Raw genomic sequence first — 20,492 nt, 5'->3', positions numbered from 1 at the left:
TCTTCTGCCACACAGCAGGAAGCCACTCGACTTCGATTCTCCCTGTCTGGCCTGCTGGCAGCACAGCTGGCTCTCATACCCCAGTTTGCTCTTAGGCACAAGTGGGCCAGCTGTGTCACATTTGAAAAAGAAATAAATGCACTTCCAAGCTTCTTGCGAGAGACGCCTGCAACTCACCCAAAGCTCTCAGGGAACATTTCCAGGGAATGTTTAAATCTATATACTAAAAAATAAATTACAAGTATGATCGGACCCAAACAATACATTCTGAGCAAATAATTTGTTTCTACAAGGGACTGAACAAAGGTCCTAGTTGGGACTCCCCTTCGACTATTTTTAAAAATATATATATATTGTTACCCAGAATGCAGTGTTTTGTCCAGCACGTGATCTATTTAAACCCGAATTACGTAATGTATAATTTAACTAGTACACATTTCCCTTTGAGAAGCTCAACACATGAATCATATATTACCCTGTACAGAACTACTAAGATTATATCCTTTGAAGAGACGATAATAGTCTCTGGCAGACGTCACGGTTCCCAAACAATTGTTATTTTGTATACAAAAGCAGCATAACATTTGCCAGTGCAGAGCCCTGCCTATGTACAGCTGTACAGAGTATGTTCTCACAGCTCCATTATTATAAGGAGTGTGTGTTATTTCACAGACAGTGGTGTTTTACAGAGAATTGCAATGTGGCTTCATGACACTGACCATTATCTCAGGAAACTCTAACAAAGCCATGCGAAGTGAATGGTACACGAATGAAATGGTCTCTTTTCTGCAAGGATCTTTGGTTAAAACTGTGCCGGAATTCATTCGGTTTCCTAACAAAATGAAACAGCCAAGATTTTAAAGATAAAAATGCGATACTTTATTGTCAATGTGCATGTATGCTCGTTTGCTCATTCTAATATCCTGTGTACTTTTTAAAGATGTTCCTTAAAGCGAACAGGTGAATGAGATATAATTCCCCTGACAAATTTGATAAGGATGCTTTTATATAGAACGTCTCTCAGCAAGGGTATGATAAATGGGTCTCTGTGTTGTGCAGGTGAATCCTGTGGGGTCACTAATCATTCAAAAAAGACCTGATAGATTTGAGACGATCTGCTGAGATGTCTGGCACCCAGGGACCATGTTCCAGACAGACACAAAAGCGCAGTGAGCGACTCCGCTCGTTAGCGGGAGTGCTAATGAGAATCTATCCCCTATGGGAGTGATGGTAACGGTAACCTACACCATCTGGAAGAAACAGTAATCTTAACCTACACCCTCTGGAAGACATGGTAACAGCAACCTACACCCTCTGAAAGACATGGTAGTGGTAACCTACACCCTCTGGAAGAAACAGCAATGATAAGCTACGCCCTATGGGAGAGACGGTAATCGTAACGTGTGCCATCCAGAACACACAGTAGTTGTAACTCACACCCTTTGGAAAAGACAGTAAAGATAACCTACAGTATGCCCTATGGGAGTGATGGTAATGGTAACCTATACCATCAGGTAAAGATGGTAACAGTAACCAACCCCTATGGGAGTGATGGTCATAGTAACCTACACCCCGTGGGACAGACAGTAACTGTAACCTTTGCCATGCAGAAGACACAGTAACCTACATCCTCTTGAAGACATGGTAACAGTAACCTACACCCTCTTTAAGACATGGTAACAGTAACCTACACCCTCTTTAAGACGTGGTAACAGTAACCTACACCCTCTTTAAGACATGGTAACAGTAACCTACACCCTCTTTAAGACATGGTAACAGTAACCTACACCCTCTTTAAGACATGGTAACAGTAACCTACACCCTCTTTAAGACATGGCAACAGTAACCTACACCCTCTTTAAGACATGGTAACAGTAACACATGCACTCCAAAAAACACGGTAACGGTGACAGTACCCGTCCAGAACAGAAGCTAAGGGTAACCTACCCCCTCTGGAAGAGATCCACGTTATGGAACTTGTGCAGCTCCACAGAAAACTCCACGGTTCCCTGGACTTCAGACATGATCTGTTCCAGCTCATCACCTGTGGCGAAAAAGGCCCAAAAATCAGTCCAGCCCCTCAATTTCGCGTCAAATCAATGACACACAACAATTTGAATAATATGCCATCAGTTAATAATAACTTCCCTGTGAAAAGAGATCCACATAGTGAAAAGTACATCCATAATGAATATTGGTTACTACGCTTATATAGTGGTTTACATAATTTAAAAATAGAAAACATCCATTGGGGCATCTCCACGCTCTCTGTTGCTAACTGTTTAGGATACTGCATCCTGCATATTTCACCCCGTGCCCCTCTGCTGTCATGTTATATCATATTCCACGATGCGCCGCGTCACTTTGTTTAGCCGTATCTCCGTATCTGAACGACATGCTTACACCGTTTCCCAGCAAGCGACCAGTCTTACATACTCGTGTCAGCCAGACTCTCCTCTCACCATGTACAGTGTCTGCGGACAAAACGCAGACCTTCGCCAGCAAAACAATGAGCGCCGTGGCATCTAATTAGACAACGATGAGTCATGAGAGGAAATGTCGCTCTTTATCTCTGCTGAGTCCCGGAAGGTCTGCTGAGAGTATTTTGCAAGCCGAAAACGCGAAGACAAATGTAATGGAGAGCGAAACATTAAAAAGTGTAAAATGTCAGATTTTCAATTCCAAATAAAATACCGATCACGCTGCAGCTATAAAATATAATTGCTTTAATATCAGGTCTTGAGAAAGTCTTTAAACAGCAGTCACTTTTGAAACCATTTACACAGTAGTTTTGAATAATGTTTGCTAGTTAATTGTTAGTCAGATGATAAGCACTGATACCCCAACCACCACATGGAAAAAATTAAGAGACCGCAGCACGATTTTCTGATTCATTCATTTCTCGACTTACGGGTGTCAGTGAGTAATAATTTTGTTTTGTTTTTTTTTTTGCAAACCCCAACCTGACTCTTCTCTGTTTCTCATTAACAAAGGGCTTCTTCCCTGCTTTATGGGTCTTCAGTCGTGCTTCTTGGAGCCTGACATGAACTGCCCCAGCAGTGCAATGCACTTAACGTTTCCCATTCTTTTTGAAGGACACTTGATGTCAAGGTAACGGTCATCTCTGGCATTAGGCAGTCGCTTCCACACCCTGCCTGCTTGGTTTCCGATCATTCCCAGTGTCTCCTGCTTCACCTTATTCTTGTGTACTGCTGTCTCAGAAATTTTAAACCTGGAAGCAACCTGCTGCTCAATGTAGTCTTCTGTCAGCAGAATCAGGATTAAACCAGGATTTAAAAATGCAGATCTGCTAAAAATGCAGAATGGTCTCTTCTGCGGCTGTATACCTCAGCCTTGTGCCCCGGGCTGCCTAAAGGGGCTTCACACCCCACCTCTCTGTCATTCCGTCCAGGATAGATGGATGAATATGTTGTAAGACGGATGACTAATCATTTGCATAACAAAGATTTAAATCAGCATTTTTCCATGACACAGAATAAAACTGTAACAAAACAACAGATGACTGATGCAGTCTCTTTCCTAGATAGGCCAGGAAAGTTTCTAAAGAAGAATGAAGTGATATGCCAATCCTGTCTGTCCGACACAACGGCTGCCAATTCCTATTCACAGACCAGAGAGCCTCACATAAAACACCACAGCATCACTCTGGCGAAGGCAGCCCAAGCTTCCCCGGCTCTCGCCTGTCATTTTTCTTTAAATTAATGTACCGAGACGTTCCACATGTCGCCCGACCAGCACGCCACCCAGAGCTGGGCAAACGGCCTAATCTCCAGGCTAACCGCGGCGCAGCCATTTTCAGAGGCCCCGCTGGAGGTTTCTCCCAGCCCTCTCCCCTCCTGGCAGCGCTCGCGCCGTCCACCTGGCGCTTTCTGGGAGAATCATCCACCGCTTGTTTTCATTACAGGCTTGATTTTGACCATGGACGCATGAAAATGCACTAAGTGCACTTTCATCTTTTGACTCGGCCGGAAAAATCCTATTTCACGCTACAAATCTGCAGGGGCGCGGGGAAGACATGTTAATAACATAATCTGCATAAGCCCAGCTTTGTGCGCTGCAATATTTCTCTGTTTTCAGTGACGTTCATAAATACGGACAAAAAAATCAGACACGATTCCATGCAATTCATGCATTGTGTGAACAAGTAATACAGTAGTATTTACATATAGACAGGGAATGAATATAGACATTTCACCCATTCAGTGGAACAAATACTGGAAAGGAAAAGGGGTGAATCTTATCAAATGTCAGTTTCCATTTGTGATTTCAAGATACAAATTGATTGAATGTGACTGAGTGCAAGTAAATGAAAGAAGGGCTATTTCCCAAACAAACCACAATCTTGTGTGGACGGTGTTTTCAGTGCGTTACTGGAATGCCACTCGCTGATCAGAAACAAAACAGGCTTCTTCGGTGAATTATATTCAATATGTACAATATTAATGTATATTATATCAACAGATGAGGAAAACAATACATCTGTGAATCCTTCAATCGTCTGACAGCAGCATTCTCTTACAAATGACATCAGTCCAGATGGAATCGATTGTGGTTTTTATGAACTATATACAAGCATTTTCACCAGCTCAGCTAAATAAGCCAGCAGGTCTGTAGGACAAAAATGATATGAGGCTGTTGGTGATTCTATGCACCAAAACGCTCAATGCTAACAACTTTGTAATGAAAAGCTTCCACCAATAAATATGAAATGAGTGTCTACCGCAAATGTTCTTTAATGAATTGTAGCTTTTATAATTATATGCTATGGTTAAACACAGCAATTCTACTGTAATATTACCACAACATGATCATCAGCCACAGCAGCTGTCTTTGTAAACCAAATAAAACAATCTGTAAATTCTATAAGGTAAAAGGCACCAATGAGACTGGGAGCACAAACCACAGATAATGTATCTTAACTGACAATATCTGCCATAACACTAATTCACCGCAGTAATAGGCTAAACTATTACACATTTTAATAAACTGCGGTATAACATGCAATAAGTAACATTCACTGCAGAATAAAACACTTAACTTTCTGACAGTGTGCACAGATGGTTTGTATAAGCAGGACTGTTGCCTACTAGCATTTTGGAAGGCAAACACAGCACTCGCACACATCACCACAACTAATTGGCATCACGCTGACAGGTAAGGAAGTGTGTGCTGTCCTCTAACGGTTATCATTCCTGAAAATATCACAATCCTTTCTAATCTGTTGTTACTCTTATGTTCCGTGTAGTTTATGGTAGGATTATTTTCATATCATGGTTTTACTCTAGTGCAGTATTTCCCAGTGCGGTCAATGGGGACCCACAAACAGTCCACGTTTATGCTCCGGGACCTGGGAGAGAGCAAAAACATGGACTGTCTGGCAGGGAGCTCGGAGGGAGCATAAATGTGGACTGTCTGGCAGGGAGCTCGGAGGGAGCATAAATATGGACTGTCTAGCAGACAGCTTGGAGGCAGCAAAAATATGGACAGTCTAGCAGACAGCATGGAGAGAGCAAAAACATGGACTGTCTGGCAGGGAGCTCGGAGGGAGCATAAATATGGACTGTCTAGCAGACAGCTTGGAGTGATCAAAAATGTGGACTGTCTGGCAGGGAGCTTGGAGGCAGCAAAAATATGGACTGTCTAGCAGACAGCTTGGAGGCAGCAAAAATATGGACAGTCTAGCAGACAGCATGGAGAGAGCAAAAACATGGACTGTCTGGCAGGGAGCTCGGAGGGAGCATAAATATGGACTGTCTAGCAGACAGCTTGGAGTGATCAAAAATGTGGACTGTCTGGCAGGGAGCTTGGAGGCAGCAAAAATATGGACTGTCTGGCAGGGAGCTCGGAGGAAGCAACAAACTTGGACTAGCTGTGGGTCCCTGAGGAAGGGATTTAGAGACACTGCTCTAGTGGTCTAGTGGAGTGACCCTACATCCTACAGTCACAATATTCATTCATTGAGCTTCTGCACTGTGCCACTTGTCCTATGCAGGGTCATGGGGGGTCCAGAGCCTATCCTGGAAACAACAGGTGTAAGGCAGGGCATAACCCAGGACAGGGTGCCAACCCATCACAGGGCACACACAAGCACATTTAAACCTAAGGGTAATTTGGCAACTCCTGTTCACCGTAGCATAGTTTTGGACTGTTTGGGGAAACTGGAGGAGGTGGATGAAACTCCACGACAACACAGGGAGAACGTGTGAGCTCCACACACACAGAGCTGGGGCAAGGGACTCATGGCAATCGGTTTAACCACAGTGTCGTCATCTTAATTTTGACTTCAAAATAATTAAATAGGAACCCATGTTCTACGTCATAGACACACCAGAAAACGGGGGGGGGGGACTTCACAGACGTGATTCACCTGTACAAGTTCCGGTGGAACATTGCGTCAGACAAACATTGACAACGTTGTGATCCTGATCCTTTCTATGACTGTGTTTGTCTTAAATCAACCGAACATGATCCACATCTCATTCCCCTATACTGTCTGGTTGAAAAAAATAATAATTAACTGTATTGAAAGGAAACCCAATTAGTCACAGTCTCTCCCACACACAAGTCAGTGCTTTTCCATTCCTGCTGCTTTTCTGTACAGAGAAGGTCTAAGGTCTAAACTGTAGAAGCATTACATCAGACACATGCAGACATATGCAGTCTATCTACAGGCTCAAACTTCACCTGTACATATCCAGGCTCTACCCTGTGCTTCCTCCTGGGACAGGCTCTGTACTGGGCAGGCATTAATGGATGGATGGATGGATGGATGGATGGATGGATGGATGGATGGATGAAACTATCCTCCAGTTCAATGGTTCAGTTAAATTGAGCTATTTTTCATTTATTGGGTTACAGCTCACATGTTTGTTTTTTCTCTTCTTCTAGAATGCATCTCATTTTCTATTGTTTTTTTCTTTAATTCAATAAGGAAAAGGGCCTTAATTAGTTACTTTGCTTTGAATGTGTTTTCCAATTGTAAAAATGGAACAAAGCTGCTGGCGTAAATATTAACAAACTCTTAGAAAAATCACTTAAGAGGAGTTTCTTTCACATATTTATCCCTGTACCTTTCTTTGCAAATACACCAAGTTTACTACCCTGAACAAGCACTTCGCATGCTGTTCAAATCCAGCGTATCAAGAGTGCAGATTCCATGCCTCAAATGTCTTTATTTAAGTGCTGTAAATACTATATAATATCTTGCAAATTACAATTTGTCAGACTCCGCTAAGCTAGTCGAGATGTGTCCATCTGTGTGGGAATATGCGTTGAACTTTTATTCATAGCATTTTTGGCAATGATATTTTAGGTGGGAAGTCAACCAGACTCTGCAAGCCTAGTTGGGGTGTCTTAGAAAAAACATGTCCGGCTCAGATGCGATGACAAATCGATGAATCAGATGAATCAGAAAGTCAACAGAAATTAAAAAGCAACAGCCAATACATATACACTATTTTCATATATATATATATATATATAAACAAAGTATAAATGCAGGTTGGCTATTGAATCAATGCATGAAGAACTTTAATATTTAAGCTGGTCTATCCATCCATTTTCCATAACCTTACAATCCATTGGAGGGTTGTAGTGATCCTGGAGGCTTTCCCAGAAAGCACAGTGCAGACCTTGGATGGGATGCAGGTCCATCACAGGGAACAGACAATCACGCAGTTCGCTCTGTTTAGAGCCCCCAATTTGGCCAAATTGCATGTTTTTGATCGGCACAAGTAAAACCGGAGTAACCAGAGGAAAGACAGGCCAGCGCAAGATGTATGTGCAACCTCCAAACACACACACACACAAACCCACACACACACACACATCTTTGTGGGGACTCTCCATTCATTTATATAAGGAAAATGACCTTAACTACTACCCAGTCCAACCTTAACCATATGTAACCGAATATGAGAATTTTGGCATTTTTTAGTTTTTTGATTGCGTTCACAGATCTTTATGGGGGCATGAAATATGGTCCCCACAACGTAAAAAAAAAAACAGGACATTCGGTCTCCACAATGTCATATAAACCTAATCCACACACGCACATACACACACACACAGAGGAATGACACAAACTCACAACCCAGAAGGTGTGAGGCCACACGGCTACTCTGAACTATGAATATTGTTGCCCATAATGTGTGTACTGTCAAGACGTTCTTTGGACCTGACACAGTTTTCAAGGTCAGGTCAAAACCTGTAAATTGAACAAGTCATGTTAGTCTTCACTAAAACCACAAAGCCCTTCAAACAATATAAAAATGCACATTTACACGCATATATATATATATATATATATATATATATATATATATGTATATGTAAGTATATATAATCATTTTCACAGTTTGCTCATATCATGTCTAATAGCTGCGACCATGCCCTTCCATCTTGGTCCCATCTTGTAGCATTCAGCTTCCTGAGAAAAGTGTCTGCACGTAAATCCACAAAAATCAAACGCATACGAGCAAAGGATGCCTTGTCTTTTGCCCTCATTACCGTTTCTTGTCAGGGCAAAGCATGGGCCTGCCAGCGACCTTTGGGCTGCTTTTCAAGCAGACCACACTGATCATGCTCCCCTCTCGGTTGTCTGACAGCGAGATCCACCCTCGCAAAGGTCGCCGGCGTGCGAGTGACTTACTATGGAGTATAAACGACAGATAGCGTAGCTTTTTGAGACAAAGCCCTGTCATTCAGGCCTCCTTTGATTCTGTGTGACAATGACGCCGTGATCAGTGGTTGCAGTGTAGCCACCTTCACAAGCAGCTACATGCAGATTTCCGTCTGCGTACTATACATCTGCAGAACCCGGAAACACATTCTGTAAGAACATCACAACAGGATTCTCTCTCTTTACTGGCTCGTCGTCGTATTCATAAAATATAAAGCACATACTGTACAGATGTCACTGCGTTTGATCTTTCCCGATGTTCTCCTGTGATCATTTGCAAATATTCTTTTTTTTTTTTATTTGACACGTTTGCAGAAAGTGACAAACAAGCAAGGACAGTTTCAAGGTCAGCCAACTTCCTGTGTCCCCAAAGCAGTAGAGATGAAGGGTCTTGCTTAAGGGCTCCATGGTGATATTAGCTGGACACGGGATTTGATCCCATGACCTCCCGACCATGGGCGCTAACACACTAAGCCTCACACTACTCCAACCATTCATTTATGAACTAGATATAGCTAAAACGTCACCCACCCAATGATATATATATATATATATATATATATATATATATATATATATATATATATATATATATATATATATATATATATATATATATATATATACTGTACTATACAGTTGTCCAAGAAGCAGCAATTGGGTTTTGACCATTAAATTAATGCCTATTTTCAATGACCCCAAATATACTGGTCTGCATATGAACATAACAAAAACACAAGGCCAGAGGTGAGCATAATGCAGCTAAAATGTTATTTAGCCAACATATCACCCATGAACTGCTTCATGCAGACTGTATCGGACAAAATTAAATGAAACAGTAAAACCTGAATACTCTCCTGTGTTTTTTCTGGTCATAAAACTACTATGTGGTAATAGCGAGGTCAGTGCTTGCTGTGCACAAGTGACAGCGCATCTTAGCACGAAACCCTTTTATGTTTATGCCTAACCTTGCTCACCCTCTGCACCAGACCAGCAGTTTTAGTAGGACGCCTAAATTATCTCAGGAAGTTCAAGATGGCGTACGCGTGCCGGAGCCTCAAGGCCCAAAGGATGGGCAGCGGAGAGCATCACGGAAACATTTTACACATCCTTCGTCCTTCGAAATGAAGGTTGGGGGGCCGGGCGTCCTTTGCTCCGTGACCTGATGTGATCTAAAATTCACTTCATCAGTTAAAGGGGAGCAGATTAAAGAAGCATGTCTTGCCAATAAGACATTAAGAAAATAAGTCAGGAGGAGATGTGGGGAGGGGGGTGAAGAGTTAGGAATGCCGGCAAAGCAGTGCTTATGGGAGAGTGACTCTGGCCTCCACAGCGCATCCTAACGTCAAACACTGATTGCATCCACCACTAACAGCTTTTCCCATGAGGGCACCATGAACTGATCAATTTACATTTAATTCCCAGCAACCTGCACGTATATTCCCAGTCACCCATTTTAAATGAGCTTGATTCCCATTACTAACGTGGAGAAAATTAATTCTATAATTAGTTCTGTGTCGAAAGCAAGTCCTGGGCATAGATTTCCAAATGGCTCTGCCAGTGACGGCCTCTGCAGGTGACGGGCTCTGCCAGTGACGGGCCCTGCCAGTGACGGCCTCTGCAGGTGACGGGCTCTGCCAGTGACGGGCCCTGCCAGTGACGGGCCCTGCCAGTGACGGGCTCCACCAGTGACGGCCTCTGCAGGTGACGGGCCCTGCCAGTGACGGGCCCTGCCAGTGACAGCCTCTGCAGGTGACGGACCCTGCCAGTGACGGCCTCTGCAGGTGACGGACCCTGCCAGTGACGGGCCCTGCCAGTGACGGGCTCCACCAGTGACGGCCTCTGCAGGTGACGGGCCCTGCCAGTGACGGGCCCTGCCAGTGACAGCCTCTGCAGGTGACGGACCCTGCCAGTGACGGGCCCTGCCAGTGACGGCCTCTGCAGGTGACGGACCCTGCCAGTGATGGGCCCTGCCAGTGACGGGCTCTGCCAGTGACGGCCTCTGCAGGTGACGGGCCCTGCCAGTGAGGGGCCCTGCCTGTCGACTCGCTCTAACTGAGACCAAGCCAACCCATGTGAAAAATGAAATGAAAACACTTTACAATGACAAATAACGAGGCCGAACTGTCAAAAATATTCCTTAGTTAAAATTTAATTAAGCTGCAATGTACATTTGACAGATCCTATGAATATATATATTGTAGAGTAATAAAAATCCATGCATGGTGGCGATAATGAATATCTACCAAGTCAACTTTTTTTTCTGCGTATCTCAAAGTGTCATTTTTAATGCAACATCTTACCGAATTAATATTATATCAGAGTACAAACCGACCTTTTTATTCACAATTCTGCGACAGTGTCCCAGAGCTGGTGTTCTGCATGCATGATCTTCCAGTTTCTGTACTGTCTAGGTGTTTTTTTATCTGTTTATAAAATGGAAAATGTGTACGACTGGGCTAGAAGTATCAGGAAAGTCTGATGTTGCAGATTGCAGGTTGCGTGCCCAATAAAAGCTGTTCGTTAGACTGTGACGTGCTCATGAAATACTCCAGAGCAGTAGAGCACAGCTAACCCTAACCTGCTCCATGACTCTGACAAAATAAACACTTTCATAATTTGATTTCTTAATTGTTTTCCTTTTATTTGTGAACGGTGTTTGGGGTAATATAATACGAATGCGCACTGAAATCTTTTGGGAGTGTGAAAATCAAACCGAGTCGATCACTTTTATGAAAACAGATCACCTATACCAAGGATCTGACCGAGCGCAATAAACGACTCATATCTTTGCAAGACGGGTTATTGAGTCAAGCCCATTTTTAAACTGCAATTTCACCTGTAATATCAAGAGCATTTTCTCACATGTAGTTTGCGGTGGGTACAGGCTATGTGCTCTTTTTAATCAAGCATCACACGTTCTCCTATTTGAAGTGTGAGCTACCTCAGTTTTTCACACTTCTCTCTATAATTTATGATTGAGACGCCTGCAAAATCCAAAGCGGATGAGGCACGGAAACATCTCACAGGCACAATGCATTGTGAAGGCTTCCCGATCCTTTGTGCATTAAAAAAAAAGGAAAATCCCTAATAGCATATAAAATCCGTTCAATTCAGACAGGTCAAAGCAAAAGACAAGATAAAAGGTGCCCAAGAGGCCAATCGTGTAGCTGCTGTTTTGCATGCACTTTGTTCCAATTGGATGACAATAGCCAGTGTGTGGACACCGGTAAATGATGCGTGCTTCCTCGTTGTCTCGAGCACCGTTACAGCAGGCGGGGGCATTGTTTGTGTCGCGCTCTCTTACGCCGTCATCGGTATCATCGGAAGATAATACCACACTACAGCTGAAAGAGTACGACTTGTTAACCCACAGCTATTATCCTGTCATTATCAAATATTAAAACAATCAGTATTTTGTGACTAACGTGTCTTTAGTATAAATCTGAGCAAACACAAATGCATTTCTTGGTTTTTCCTGAGACTAAGGGTATTCTGTATTTGAAGATATTGGCACAAAACAACCGAATAACATTTTTATCTTGTGAAATCACCCCAGCTTCATATGTATATATAAATTTCAAATACTGGGATAAAAGTTGTTACTGTTAAGGTACGTAAATGCAGCATGAGATGTCATAGTCATTTAATAAATGTAATAAATAAATGTTTTGACGAGGAGAATAGCACACCTGTCTCATTTAAAAGGGAAAGGAACTACACTGGAATACAGTGTCTTGAAGCATCCATCCATCCCTTCATAGCCACCTATCCTATTCAGGGTCAGGGGAGGTACAGAGCCTATCCGAATAGCTATGGACACATGGCAGAGAATGATCCAGATTGTGGTGCCAACCCAGGACACATACATAGGGAACTTGGCAACTCCAGTTAACCTCAGCATGTGTTTGGACTGTGGCTGATAAAATTCAAACCCTAAGATAACACAGGAGGAACATGCAAACTCCACACACAGAGAGCCAGGGCGGAGATCTGAACCAAGGTACCAGAGATGAAAGATAAGGGAGCAAACTGCTGCACAACCAAACCGTCCATCCTTTAAATTCCTCAGAAAACGAATTATATCTGCACACATATGTGCTGCATCACTCATAAAACACTGAACTAGTGTGGGATTTTCATAGCCTCTTTTGACAGAAGTGCCATCAGACTTACATGCATTTTTCTGATTGACTAACATTTCTACCGATCATGCTTCTTACAGTATGTTGATATATTTTGATCCCATATCAGGAACTGCCATATACATTGCTTTGACAAAACTGGGAATTATCCAAAAAAAATAAAATAAAACACACACACAGCATTCTCAGCAAAATTCCCCAGGATGTGTTTCAATGCTAAGTATCTGTAAAACATTTTACCAGCCCTGTCAGCTAGGTGTCGAAACCAAGGTTTCCTGTAGTATAGACACCCTTCAGGCCATTTATCTGCGTACATATACTGTTTAAAGATATAACGCTCCACTTCTGAGCAGAGATTGTATAAGATGAGTCACTGAGAGCTGTTTCACTCACTTGTGAGCGAAACGGATTTGAATCACGGCCTCTATAGTGAGCGTCTCTTGATAAAGCGACACAACTGACCGAAGTCGTTTTCCACTGCGGGATTCACTCTGACGGTGACATGCTGCTCTCCGTCCCGACTGCAACAGGACATCTTTATTGGTGTGGCACGTAAATCTATAAAATGCTTTCGTCCGTCACCCCCCCCCCCACCCCCCTCGCCGCGTGTGACAGCATGTCAAGAACACGTAGGCGACATGTCACGGGATTTTGTGGGGACGGTAAAAGACAAGCGGCCGCGAGGGGAAGGTCACAGGAGTGGTGTGCTGATGGGATTTCACTGGTGCCGATGGTGTGAACAAGCAGGGGTATGAAAGGGACACAGGTAGGGGACAGGAGAGGAGCTGCTTCAGGGCAGCCCGAGGCTTACAGTGAGGCTGTCTGAGCAAAGGAGCTCGGAGTTACATATAATAAAAGAGCCAGAAAAACAAAGATTGCTTTAGATGTCGTTCAGATAAACGTCTGACCTTGAGTTCTGATCCTTACCTGTACAGCACATGTGATGCCTCAAATAAGAGTATGATGGGATGTGCAAATACTAAAAAACTGCACTGTACCTGCACTAACACTAGTGCAAATGGCAAATACGGCACATGCGCTTAATTTCACTTCATTTAAAATAGCCACCTCTGCTGCTTCAGTTCAAAACCGTGACACATCACACATTCAGGCATATGAACTGGAATCGTCCGCTAATTTAAAACATCGGCGTGGACACAGGGGCTGTGCGTGTGTCTGGTGTTAATGGTGGAGGATGAGCGGCTGACGGAAGCACCAGTGATGTGCAGGGAACAGCTGATGACATTAACACCAACGGGCCAAGGAGTCCTGGTGGGACTGCGTGTCCATTTCTCACCACGGCGCAGCTTGTGAGTCCGTGATGATGTCATGCTTCGGCTCACTGACACGCTTTTGCAGATTTTTTTGCATAAACTGCCATACTTCCTCACCGCCGACACTCAATGTTCACCCCCATTTGTGGTGAAAAAGAAAGTTTTCTGTCCTTGTAAGGGACACTTACCATTACACCAGCTACTAAACCAAGACACAGAATTCCCCAAAAACATTCCATTAGACATACTTTATCTGAGCTGGACCAAAAATAGGTGCTGGAGCTTAATGGTGAACCAAGACCTGGGATATTTTAAATAACACAGCAAAGCCGTTAAAATGGCAGTGTGTTTATTCAGTGCTCACCCCATGACACAGAGTGGACTGTGGATATAACATGGAATAGAGGGGAACAACCTGACTGTGAATATGAGCATGATGAAGACACGTCATTAAAATCACAGCCGACGTTACATGATAATCATTATGACTTCCTATTCTGTTATACAGTTATGCGAACATCAATGTTTGTTGTAGACAAACGTGATTTTTTTGGTAGGGCTCAAAACTGATGCCCGAATCATTATTGTACTGCTATAATAACAGAACTTCACGGTGCACAAATAGTGATGATGTGCGCCAAAGTCATTGGGGATTAATTAGGGACGTCGCGGAAAAAACAGAGAGCGTGGAGTTGCGCTTAAGTGCTGTTTAGACATAACATTTTAACGACAATTTATTTTTACTTTTTGTATTCTTGCATTCGCCATTCAAACGATTGAGTATGGTTGCTTTCATTGCGCGCTTCACTATACCTGATTATGTCAAAACACCATGTATACGCTGGACAAGCATCAAATACCACCGTCGCCAGTAAAGCCAACAGATTAAACGTGGATCCGGCCGCTGCGAGCCCTTTTACGATGAAGCGGTGTCCGCTCGGCCAGCAGTCAGCTGCAGTGTCGGGTTTCAGCTTTCGCATCGCATTTCTAGGGTTTAACCGGCCGCCTCCGACTCGCAGCTTTCACATCCCCGGCACACGCCTGTCCCGACCGCCGGCAACCACGATCCACAATGCAAGGGGACCGTCATCACACCTACAGCCGGCGATGGCAAAAACCATAACCTTACCTTTCACACTAACGCAGCACGACCCCTCTGCTCAGCACTGGCTAATCTCTCAGTCACTGCCCGTTGTCTTTCTGCAAAGGCTTCTGTCATCCGCAGCGCTGATCCAGGCTGCAGCGGATTCACGACTCCGCTGGTCAGTGTTTACTGCTGCAAGCTGCTCGCCGCTCTTTCTGCTGCTGCAGCTGCTGATGCTGCTGCTGTTGCCATGGTTATTCATACATCCCATGTACGTCCAGTACGGTGAAACAATACCGATGCTCGAAATGTTAAAATGATGGACTGTTTCTCCGGACTGCGCCTTTGTCCCCTTTGTGTAGTAACCCTGTTGATTGTGCTATTATTATTATTATTATTATTATTATTATTATTATTATTATTATTATTATTATTATTATTGATGAGTTACGACATAACCTCGATCTTCTCGTGGTGTTTTGTTGGTGGGTTTTGTGCGGTGTGCTGCATACTATTTACGGACTGACGTCACACCACCCTCAAAAAGAACTACACCGCGTCCTAAAACCGTAATAGACCGTTTAGGAGCTAGGAGTGCAAGGTCGCCGTCTATCCACTAATGTTCTCCTTTTTTGCTGCTTTCTTTTATTAATATTAAAATTATCCAGCCCAAGTAATTTAAAAATAATCCCATAATCCGTTTGCTGTTATTATATTCAGCTCCGAATTGCTGAATAAGTTTCGTCTATGTTAAAAGGTATTGACAGTTGTTGACCTTCTGAGTTGTTTCCCGAAAGGATCTATGCATTTCTGCCGAATGGCCAAAGGCATTTGGTAGCCTATATACAGAGGGACTCATTTCTCTTTCGATGAAATGTATAGTTATTTTTAAAATTAATTTCATAGGAATTCAGGTGCTATCGTTCCATCTGCTACAGAAAAATCTTACTTACAGGGCAAACAACACACTAACATTTCTTAGTTAATGTCCAAAAATAACAGCTTATTCTGCCTAATAAAATTTAAACGCGAAGATTGGCGGTATGCCGTTTATGAGCAGTTCTCCATGGTCAGGAAATATTTTGGTCAGACTAATAAAAGTGCTTGGCTGTTAATTTTACTGCTATAATAAAATGCATTCCCATATCTGTTTTTTAAAATATATTTTACTTAAGTGTTATTTCTCAGGGAATATTTACCAGTAACAAAAATAACTTTTAGTTTTAAATACGCTTGTGTTTATCACATTAAAAATTATGTTATAATAAATATATGCAGTAACATGCCTAGAATTCATATTTGTAATTTAAATGATCCTTGATGACGCTGAATTTATTATAAAAAAGGTTTCCTTCAGACACAAAGAAAGGTGTAAATTGGAATTAACACATTGCTGATCCGGCAGACAGGGTGCTGTAAGTTTTTTTTTTCTTTTTCGTGTTTAGGAAAGAAAAATATGCAGCCCCCATGGTACAGGATGTTACTGGTTCTCACTTTGTAGAGATAATCATATCCCTAATCAAGCCAGCGCAGTTCAGTTAATCTAAGCTCTTATGAGAGTATCTCACCATTCAGCCAGATTTGCTGCTAGTGCCTCATTCCAGCCCTAAGAGGTTTTAACAACCAGGGTCGTGCTGCAGGCGACCTAAGCATGAAATGCTCACTCTTCTTTAGATCAGAGTCTGTAAGTACCGCATCATTCCATTAGCAGGCGACATCCTCAGCAAGTAGCATTGTAAATAAGACCGCAGTTATTTTTGCTTTTGAGGAAAAAGAATTATAGAATTATATATACTTACATATGTAACTTATTGCATATAGTGTGTGTACTGTATATATCCATCCATCCATTCCTCAAACTGCTTTTCCAACTGGGTTGCGGGGGGTCCGGAGCACAAGGCAGGAAACAACCCAGGATGGGGGGGGGGCAGCCCATCACAGGGCACACTCACACACCATTCACTCACACATGCACTCCTACGGGCAATTTAGCAACTCCAATTAGCCTCAGCATGTCTTTGGACTGTGGAGGGAAACTGCAGTACCCGGAGGAAATCCCACAACGACATGGGGAGAACATGCAAACTCCACACATATGTGACGCCGGCGGAGACTCGAACCCGGGTCCCAGAGGTGTGAGGCAACAGTGCTAACCACTGCACCATCATGCCACCATAGTGTGCACACGTTTGTGTATATATACACACACACACACACACACACACACACAGTATGTGAGGCCCCTCACAAGTACATTTCATGTATATTTCATGTATTCATTGGTGGCAGTATTTCAGTTGTGCATTTATTTAAGCTTTAAAGCAATTCCATCCATCCACCCTTCAACTGTCTCATCCAGTACAGGGTCACAGAGAGCGTGGAGCCTATATAAGGGTGCAGGACAGGGGACACCCTGGATGGGATTTCTGTCATCATTTTAATTGTACATTACCAATTTTCCAAACCATAAATAGTCAAGTTTGTATGTGACAGAGATTCAACGTGCCTTCATTAACAATCCTTATGAATAAAGAAGGTAAGCAAAAGGTAATTTGTCAGCAAATTTATTTACCTGTCTAGTTACTATTACATAGGCTGATTGCAGAACTATTGCAGGAATGTCAATGAGAAGCACTGATGAATAATGCTGTGTTATTTCTGAGAAAATATTCCAGTTAGTGGTGAGGTTGCAAGTCATGGGATCATAGCTGTTAGATTCGTCTTGCCTCAGACTGTGTGCCGTGACAGCGGCTGGCCACACTGTGACTGTCCCTCAAACACGAAATAGCTAAGAAAATGTTCCGAAACATCGAGCTCTGCCTCTGCTGACTCGCGCTGGGACTTTGCTGACTAGCTTTTACGAAGAGAAGAAGCATGAATTCATAAGTATGTTTAGGTGCAATGCGGAATGTTTGCATACTCTACATAATAATGAAAAGAACACTGATCCTCACCTTTCTTCAAGATAAAAAGAACATTTTGAACGTTTGGGCAGAGGCAACCTGCAAGTTAAGCTGGATGAAAAGAAAACCTAAAACTGAGTGACTTAAATGCAGCTGCATGAAATGTAAACATCAACATCGCAGAAATTCAAATGCCTTATTTATTAAGTTAATGTTAATAGGAACGATATTTCTGAGCTGGACAAGTCTTATACATAGTAGTTACTTTTTTCCTTGTAGTGAATGGGGGATCCCCATAGTCTTCAGATGTGTGCTCCAAAAATCTACACACATTTCAGTCTGTAATTAGCTGATTCTTTTTCATGTATAGTATAAAAGTTTTGTTTTTTCTTTTAAAAAAAAAAAAGAATATCCAGACATATTTTTTCGAGACATAAATCTAATTAGACTTCAGGGCAGTGCTTTTCAAGTGTAAGTGGTTAGCCTCCAAGGCAAGCTGCTGTTCTTACATGTGTTATAAAAATGGAGGCTTTTGAAGATATGGATGGATTACTGGAGCTTTTCGGTGTGATGGAAGGGCACACCTGTTTCCTCTTCCTTCTCTCCCAAAATGTGTAATTAAATGCACAAATCACGTTGCTGACTCGTCATATAAACATGCTTCTTAACCGTGAACTTTACAGTCCATCCAGGCCTTGTACTTATGTATTTCTTGAAATCACATGTGCTGCTTTTGTCCCTACTCCTTGTTTAAGACCTATGTACTCTGCAATGAGTATCCACAGAGACTCCTCTACTTGTCTGTATTATACCCAACCGCCGCGGACACCTCCATTATAAAGCTAATTTTTAGTATAATTACATACAGTCAAGACATATTATTAGGAGTCACGGTGCAACAGAAAAACAGTGAGGAGGGGGCCCAGGGGCTTCTGCCTCTTTTAAGTACTGGTAATAAAATGTTTGCCACCACCTCTTGGGAAACTCTTGGCCAATGAGAATTGAATGAACAAGCAAGGTTGCTGCTGAGAAAGGAAGAAAAAAAAAAAGGACGATTGTGGCTCTGAAAGGGTTTTAGCGTCTTTCCTGCAGGTTCTTTTGCCCATGGCTGGGAGCATGCCATAGCATCAGGGGATCTACCTTCGCCACGTCTCCTCTTCTCCAGCGCTCCTTCGGCTAACAAACCAGCGTTTCCTCCATCTTCAGGGCCTCCACCATGACACTGAGCCATGTGGCTGTGCCCAGGTGAGCTCATCTCTCCGTGGGTTAAAGACTGAGCTGACATTGTGCACATCTGTCACTTAGACAGTGCTCGGCATAATGACAAAATCTCATGTTTGGTTTTTTCTTGAAACTGCATTGTAAATATTCTGATTGATTAATGACTTTTTCTTAAATGTACCAAATATGCCGGCTGTCCTCATATACCTGAAAAATGCAGGTTATAATTTCACAAGTAATGTTGTTACGAATGGCCATGTCAATATCCGGGACTCTTGGTTTCCCTCTCATGTTTTGACTTTTATACCTCCATGTTTTCTCATTTTCTTCTGTCCTCTGTGGACAACAGAGTTAAAAGTCATACTTGTGTGTCCTGAGGCTTAAAAATAGACGTTGGTGCAACACGCACATCATCAATGCTGTGTATAAACGGTACCTAAATGCCACTGAACATGAAATCTGATACAAAATAACTAAGGCAGAATATACAGGTGATTACAAAATGAATTCACTTGTCTAGTCTTTAGTGTTTTTGCTTTCATTAAATTTTTATCCCAGTGTGGATTACACAGTTCATCTGGAAGCCAGCATTTCAATGACGCCGAGCCATAATCCCCCCCACAGCTCAACCCCCATAAATCTTTCTTTCGCGGCTTTCAAAAAAGGAAGGTAAAAAAAAAAAGCTGTGATGTTTGATTTTCTGCTCCCCAGGCTTTCCAGAAGATGGCCTATTTAATTTAATTCTTAAAAGAGTTATGGACAGTAGGTTTCCTCTCTCCTAAAATAGCTTGTGTCGCAGGTCATGCTTGGATTGATGCACGACACAAAAAAAAATGTTCTGTGTGAAACCGTCAGAGAATGCAGTTTCATTCGAAAAGTATAAAATTGCCGTTTTGCACACAGGGAAGGTTTTTCATGCACAGGAGACCACGTTTCATCCCTGCCGTCTCAAGGACAATATATGGCCTTTGGTATTAGAATATTAATTGCTGTGATGGGCAGCTTTAATTTGTAATTCTGGTAAAGTGATTTAGACAGGGATCTAGCCTTTGTAATTTAGATAAATGTCTATGTAGAAATGATGCCAAAAGGTTTGGATCAATCAGTCAGACAGGACCTGTGAGAGGACGTTGCTATTTTGTATGGCAGAAGTCACCACAAACC

General features: G+C 42.6%; 1 protein-coding gene across 3 annotated transcripts in view; it reads right to left on the bottom strand.

Annotated features, from left to right (window-relative positions):
• The window catches only part of fam135b (family with sequence similarity 135 member B), a 40,066-nt gene extending 24,487 nt beyond the window's left edge, over positions 1-15,579 (bottom strand). For 2 of the 3 annotated variants that reach the window (XM_048993193.1, XM_048993195.1), the window contains exons 1-2: positions 15,250-15,579; positions 1,948-2,044 (exon numbers count right to left, since the gene is read on the bottom strand). In XM_048993193.1, the coding sequence (XP_048849150.1) occupies positions 1,948-2,024 (77 nt within the window). In that variant the 5' untranslated portion in view covers positions 2,025-2,044; positions 15,250-15,579. Of the gene's footprint in view, positions 1-1,947; positions 2,045-2,403; positions 2,474-15,249 lie in introns of those variants that run through there. The other variant, XM_048993194.1, reaches the window with a different exon arrangement.
• Positions 15,580-20,492: the final 4,913 nt, after the last annotated feature.

Source organism: Brienomyrus brachyistius, chromosome 23, assembly GCF_023856365.1.
Source record: "Brienomyrus brachyistius isolate T26 chromosome 23, BBRACH_0.4, whole genome shotgun sequence".
Taxonomy (NCBI): Eukaryota; Metazoa; Chordata; class Actinopteri; order Osteoglossiformes; family Mormyridae; genus Brienomyrus; species Brienomyrus brachyistius.
Note: the sequence above shows the minus strand (reverse complement) of the source record. Positions and strands in the feature narration are given on the sequence as shown.